This window comes from Micromesistius poutassou (assembly GCF_964030765.1).
Source record: "Micromesistius poutassou genome assembly, chromosome: 8".
Taxonomy (NCBI): Eukaryota; Metazoa; Chordata; class Actinopteri; order Gadiformes; family Gadidae; genus Micromesistius; species Micromesistius poutassou.
Genome location: NC_140278.1, coordinates 10,638,920 through 10,646,104, shown reverse-complemented (window position 1 = coordinate 10,646,104; position 7,185 = coordinate 10,638,920). Strand labels below are relative to the sequence as shown.

The following is a 7,185-nucleotide window of genomic DNA, read 5'->3' as shown; positions in this document are numbered from 1 at the left end:
ACCTGAGGTAAGGCTTGGGCTTGGACCAGGAGTAGGAATGCTTCGGGACGTCCAGGAAACCCCCGCAGTAGTTCTCCTTCTTGAAGGCCATGCGGGAGGCGTAGTCCTCATGGCAGAACTCAAGGTCAGGACCCAGGTCCTCTCCCCGGGGCTCCAGCTTCATGCTCACGTTGGGGCTGTGGTCCAGCATGGTCTTGCGGGCCTTGACGGGGATGCCCTCCCCCATGTCCACCACTCCGTCCGTTGTCAGGGCGTTGATGGCGGCCACAATGGCGGAGTTGGTGTACTGGTTGGTGTTGGCCAGCCAGCTTTCATCCGTGACGTTGAGCCTTGGGGAGCCATGCGGGGAAGGTATGGGGGACTGGTTGGGCGAGCAGGATGTTTGGCAGAAGGGGGCACCATTGAAACTGTACTTCCTCTTGCCCATACCACCACCACCACCACCACCACCACCACCTCCACCTCCGTGGCCACTTCCACCGCTGCCGCTTCCGCCACCGCCGCCGGAAGGGGAATTGGGCCTTGATCCGCGATGATGCCCGGCCCAGCTTTCTTCGGCTACTGCCCCTATCTGGGGCGAGGAGGAGGGAGAATGGTGGGGGGAGATCGCAGGCCTGCCGGCATGCGGGCAAGACAGCAGCGCTGGTGAGCCCTTGGGGGAGACACAGGGGGACTGCCAGGGAGAGTTCTGCGGGGAGTGGTCGTAGTTGTAGAAGCCAGACTCGTAGGAGGAGGCGTCTGAGTTGCAGCTGCGCGACGAGACGCTGCTGGCGGGGCTCAGGCAGCTGGGGTCGCGGTAGCCATCGGCGTTGGGGAGGGTCAGCGTCACCACAGAGTTGACCCCGCGCTTGGTGATGAGGTCCATGTGGCTGCTCTCCTCCACCTCCTCCTCGGGGAAGGGGCTGTAGGCGGTGATCTCAATGCGGGGGCTTTCCAGAGCCGGCGCCCCGTTGGGTCTGTAGCCCTGGGGCTGGTAGTATCCCCCCGCCACCTGGTTGTCGCTCTGGAGGCCATAGCCCCCCTGCTGGCACGAGGAGATAACCGGACTTGGCTGCAGAGTGTGGTATTGGGTTGCCAGGCAGGGGTTCCCCATGCCCAGCGGAAGAGACAGGTTGACGTTTGGGGTATAGCTGTATGCATCTGAAAAACATTGGAAACAAGATTTATTATTTTCATGGCAGTACTATCCTTGAAGCACACAATCAAATCCTCCATTCCGCATCCATGTATGCTCTGAAGGATTCGCCACTAGAGTGATGATGAACGATCTATTTGATTGATCGCTTCAGTCGCTGGGTGAATTAGTCCCCTCCCCCGAGTCTAACTGACAGCGCTGTCTTGCATCACGCCGGGCCTCAGACAAAGTGGTAGAGGAGCGTTTACAGCTGACATGTCACTAACAGGTGTACACAGAAATAATTGGCGCACATGTGTCGCCTGTAAGCTCACACAGCCACCTACACAAACAACAATGTTCAGATGTGAATACTGGGACTACAATTGGGCAATGCAAACACTGTCAATCACACGAGGCAACACTAGTGTTCATGACAGGTTGCCTACGTCTTTACCATCGTGATAGCTACAGTTATGAAAACAGTTGACGGATGACAGCATTGAAAACAGTTGACCATGAAGTGTCTACGACGTGTCACCATTCCTCACCTGGCCATTATCAAACATCAAAATGATGAAGAGTAATACCTACATCCGTACCAAGCCATTGTGATTACTAAAACAGGGCTTCCTTCTCTGGTCCCTGTGCTATATTGGTGAACCACAACGCTCTGAGTCACATATGATTGTGAAATTGTCATTCATGGTTAGACTTGTTTGAATTAGCCTTTTGGAGTCTATTTCCAGAGGGATTGGCATGAAGCATAAGGCAAGTTATATAAATGCCCATGTTGAAATGTGGTAGTTTATACACGCATGCCGCCAAACATGTGCTATCCACACACAACCCTTTATCAACAGCATATTGAACAATTTGAAATCACATACAATATGTGACATACAAATCATGAAAATGATAATGCTTCAAATAGTACTATATAGGTATTGTGATAGTTATATATCATAGGTATTGTGATAGGCACCCTAGTTCTGCATGTAACATCCATTCAGAACTATCTATTGCCCCTTCACCCACCTTTTTCTTTGCTGTGCTCTACATGACCGTACTCAAACAGAGAGAGATCGAGGTCTGCCTCACCGTGCTGAGAACTCATCACTGCTCTTGCGATCACAGTGGCCTCCCACACCAAAGAACGACAACAAAAGAAAACGTAAAGAGGCAAACGACAAACAAACACTAACCCGAGAACCTGAGTTAAACCGAGTGTTCAGATAGTTCTGTTTCCATCTGCTTTAATTTGTGTAATGCAGCTCTTCTGCACATCACCCTGTTATTGCGGAAAGACTGGGTCTCTGCCCACACAGCCCCCCGACAGTTCGCACCCCTCCTCACAACAAGCCTGACTGACGACACTCAACCGTGGTAGATGGGGTTTTTCCCTCTCATTTCGCTGCTTACCAACATTGCCTTGCAGTGTGTGTGTGTGTGTGTGTGTGTGTGTGTGTGTGTGTGTGTGTGTGTGTGTGTGCGTGCCACACGTACGACACCACACAAACTGAAACTGAAATTTTGTTTGCCGCCCACCCTACACCTTTCTCGCTGTGTTAATTATTAATTAAACAACATTTAAGAAAATGTAAAAGTCAAAATTAATTTAACCTGCCTGATACACTTTTAGAATTGGAAATATATATATATATATATATATATATATATATACCTTTTTTTTTATAAATATGTAATGTTATTAGGTTGTACAATCATTATACGATTATTATACTATATAACAATCTTATACTCCTCAGACTGTGGACTGTCCATGCAGAACCTTCCCAATGTGAATGCAGACTGCATGTGTTCCACCATGTGGAGTGTGGTCCAGACTGAGCCCAGACATACGGGGACCTCAGGGAGAGGTGGGCTATAGTATAGGTGGTCAGGCATGGAAGTTATCTACAGCATCTTAAGACTCTGCAGCCTGCAGGCCACTTACAGCTGACACTTTAAGAGGTACAAAACCACACTAACTAGAATATGTTCAGCCTGCGTGTGTGTTTCTGGACTGGGGTTATAGCATTGCAAGTTGGCAGCAGGCTGCTCAAGATACATCCCAAATCCCTAATCCCCCCGATTAGAATAACGCAGTTTATGAGTGAGGGTGAAAACTTAAATAAAACAATAAATAAAAAATCCACCAAAAGGCATGATGACATCAGCAATTAAAGACTTCATAATTTAACTGACGATAGGTAAACGTTTGCTCCCCCCCCCCCCAAAAAAAAAAAAAAACACAAACAATAATCTAAAACATATACAATAAATACGAATTAAGACATTTTAACCTTTCGTTGTCAATACGCTTACATCTAATTGCATTTTTAAAAATGATGCATTAATTGTATTGTCTATTATTCGTATATGTTATAGATAATTGTATTATTATGGGGAGGGGGGGAGTCATCTTGACCTGTCAGCGACTACCGAAGCAGGCAGGTGAGGGACCCGCTTTGCACCCCTATACCCCCACCCCCACCAAGTCCGTCTGCGCCTTGCGTTGGTGGTGCAACTGCTTTAAAGCTGATAACAACAACTTAGAAAGTGTACAGGCGACTTTTAGACTTTTAGAAACTAGCACGCAAAACAGTTTGCGGAGTGGACCACAAAGCGCAACTCAAAATGACAATCGCTGTGCACTGAACACCCCGGATCACTGGTCAACGCCAAAATTATCACATCATGTATTCAAGAGCGCCTTTCCCCGTAGCATAACTGATGTGAGACACAGACAAAGTTTAGGAGATGTATCATTTCGACTCACCTTCTTCTGCAGACTTCATATTGGAGGCCAGCGACGTAATGAACTGGAGTCCTCTGTCCTTCCTCGGTGATCCAAAGCCGAATTTGGAGCTGACGCGCACGTAGCCTGTATCCTGCATCCAATAAGCTGCACGCCACTCGCTCTTATAAGGTCAGTCAGATGAACGTCAAAACCACCGGTTTGCAAGCGCGAGTTTATTCAATCAACTGTCAAATAAAAACATAATTTGCAGTCCAATCTTAGACCGAATTTGTACTAACTCGCACGCCAAATGAATGAAGAAAGTTAAGTCTGCTGAAGGATGAAAATCTAGGATGTGAACGCGCGAAGTAAACAGGCTACCTGCCTCGCAGCACTTGGGGAAGGATAGGTGTTGTGGTGGTAGGTGGGTTTGGCTGTTTAAGGTCGCGATGTATTGTCTCATTAGGATTTCTAGAAACTCCCGGTGCGTGACGCAGCGCGGTTTGTCAAAGGGGCTGGCTTCGCCGTTTTTAAAGCTGGAAAACACCCTCTCCTCCGCGTGCGCCGCCCATACCAGGATGACGTGATTGGTCCTTGCCAGCTCTTCGCTGGAGAGCTGTCAAAGTCCTGGCTCCTCCCGCCAAGGGATTCCATCTGGGAATGTGGAGCGTGGGAGGGGGGGAGTGTGAGTGTGAGTGTGTGTGTGTGTGTGTGTGTGTGTGTGTGTGTGTGTGTGTGTGTGTGTGTGTGTGTGTGTGTGTTTGTGTGTGTGTGTGTGTGTGTGGTGTGTGTGTGTGTGTGTGTGTGTGTGTGTGTGTGTGTGTGTGTGTGTGTGTGTGTTTATCTACACTTGTATTTTCCATTATTATGGGGAGGTATAATAGGCTACACAATGGATGTGGCACATTCGATTTTGTTCTTACTCTTACTGGCTACTTCCACGATAGTATGACCATATTATAGGCATTTGAATCGTTGGTATCGTTAGAAGGTTCCCCTTAAACAGAAATTAATTTAATAGTAGTTATAATAGCCTAATAGTAAATGCAAAAACAATACAATAAAATCATATACATTACCTTTATTTGTTAAACACCTCTCAACGCATATTCATAGCAGAGCTCAAAATGATCACAGACAGACTAAAAAGAGGTCTTAAAGTTGTTTTGTTATATTTTGAATTGCAGCCCTAATCATTAGTAATTGTAGGTCAGTTGTATTTCTAAAGATTTGTGAATAAATATGTTTTAAATAAATGTACTGTATAGCATCAACCAATTATACGATCAAGGGGACATTGAATGGTCTGAAGTTGTTCATGGTTATACAAAAAATAATACTACAAAAAGAAGATTCCCCAAATAAATTGATTTGCTAGATTTCTTGAGGCGGACACTGATATTTTGGAGTGAATGGTGTATCAGTTGATATTTGCTGAGTTAAAAAAAAAAACAGGGATACCTCTAGCCTGGTGATATTAACACGTAAACACTTCCTAAAAAGCTCAGCCCTCCACCTTGAAAATGCAGAGTTCTCCACATACACACCGACTATAAATAAAGAAATAACCCTTTTAAGCAAAACACAGATCAATATCATTCATTTTTCATGAATACATTTCAAATGTATGCACTAGCAGCTGCAGAGAGTACAATTAGTATCAACTTTTCTTCTGATCCCAGGATCTCTTTTGAACAAGAGCTAGGTCCCAACAAATGAATGCAATAAATAAATCAATAATATCATAAAATCATGCAAATAAGGGGTTTATAGTGTAGCTGCCCCTGAGGTTGAAACAGAGAAGGCAAGTTTAAGCAGGAGGGTGGGGGGGACGGGCATCAACACACATAATCAGAAGCAGAAGTTCCTTCTGAAGGAGGGACTGGTGGTGATGGTGGTGGTGGGGAGGTGGGGGGGGAGTGTGTGTGTGTGTGTGTGTGTGTGTGTGTGTGTGTGTGTGTGTGTGTGTGTGTTTGTTTCGGGGGGGGCCAAGTTCCACCAGGAGAGGGTAACTGTACGCCATGTTTTCTTTGCCTACGGTAGCTTGCTGGAGCCTGCTGTGGCTTGGATGATGTGAGCCTGAGATGATGGTTCTTAAGAGAGTCGGTGGTGGTGGTGGTGGTGTGTGTGTGTGTGTGTGTGTGTGTGTGTGTGGGTGTGTGGGTGTGTGGGAGTGTGTTGGTGTGTGTGGGTGTATGAGATACTTCATACTTACGGGCGGCAGGAAGAGAGGTGGGGGGGGGGGGGGGGGCGGTTGCCAAAAAACAAGTGTTGATGGACTAACTGTTGGGGAAGACTTTCTGAATGTCTCAGGCTTGTTTACAAGCCTAACCTGTGGTTATCCAATGGCGGTTTGAATGGTTACTCTGATGGATTCGGTGCCATTGAATTAATGGAGGCTGTTAGAGCGTTTAGCCTGCATGTCACATAGAAATCTGCCCTAATTACTTGTTTAAGTATTAATACCGTTTATAGTGCTCACGTGCCATGAAAGAAGACTTCCATGGCAACAGCGGTATTTCTCCTGTGGGCCATTGGTTCTTTCTCCATACACCAATATGTACAGCAATTATTTATTCGGTGTCTTTCGGGCGTACTGGGTCGCCACGATTAGATCGATGTAGCTGTCTGCTGAGGGACACACAGGACTGCTTCGCTCTCACAGAGAAGGTACATTTTGTGGAGAAGTAATTGTAATGTCACCACTGGTCCATCTGGCATCTCAGTACAAGTCTGCGCTCTGCTCCTGGTGTCTGTGGAGAGCATTAGAGTGTGCAACAACATGTCATGGTGTGCGCCGATTTATGAGCAGCCCACTCCTTCCTTTTTCATCGAAAATGATTACGATGTCTTGTAAACAACCCCTCGCTGGTTCGATGTTTACCTTGGCAGTAGGGTCCGTGGAGGTAAACTACATCTGCAACAAAGTGCAAACCGGCCCACCTCCTCCTTCAACGCACCAGCAGAACAACGGCACGGGGCTCTTCATAAGCTCTTTGCGTTTCAACTTAACTGTTAACACAGTTGCGTGATTTCTTCCATGTCGTTTCAGAATGACTTTCACCAAATTGCCTTGCTGCAATCTTTGTCGCCGCCGAGGGACTTAAAGGCCGTGCCAGCGGTGCTGACGGCATGATAAATGTAAAGAGTGGTTACTGCTGTTTGAGCCCGAGTAGTTAATGCCACAGATCTCTCATGTGTACCACTAGTGGTTTGGCGCAGGACTCTGCGTGCTTCTGGCATAGCCACAGAGTCTTTCTTAGAACTCTCCATTATAAAATACGAATGACACGTACAACACAGATAAAACCGCACAGAGATGTGTAAA

At 46.7% G+C, this 7,185-nt stretch overlaps 1 protein-coding gene across 1 annotated transcript in view; it reads right to left on the bottom strand.

The window, feature by feature from the left end:
- Window positions 1-4,014, bottom strand: part of LOC311351768 (nuclear factor of activated T-cells, cytoplasmic 1-like) — a gene marked incomplete at both ends in the record, with an annotated part of 52,623 nt that extends 48,609 nt beyond the window's left edge. Inside the window, 2 exons of the mRNA XM_084471912.1 lie at window positions 3-1,140; window positions 3,897-4,014. Coding sequence (XP_084328038.1) covers window positions 3-1,140; window positions 3,897-4,014 — 1,256 coding nt within the window. The remainder of the gene's footprint in view (window positions 1-2; window positions 1,141-3,896) is intronic.
- Between the last annotated feature and the right edge of the window lie 3,171 nt (window positions 4,015-7,185).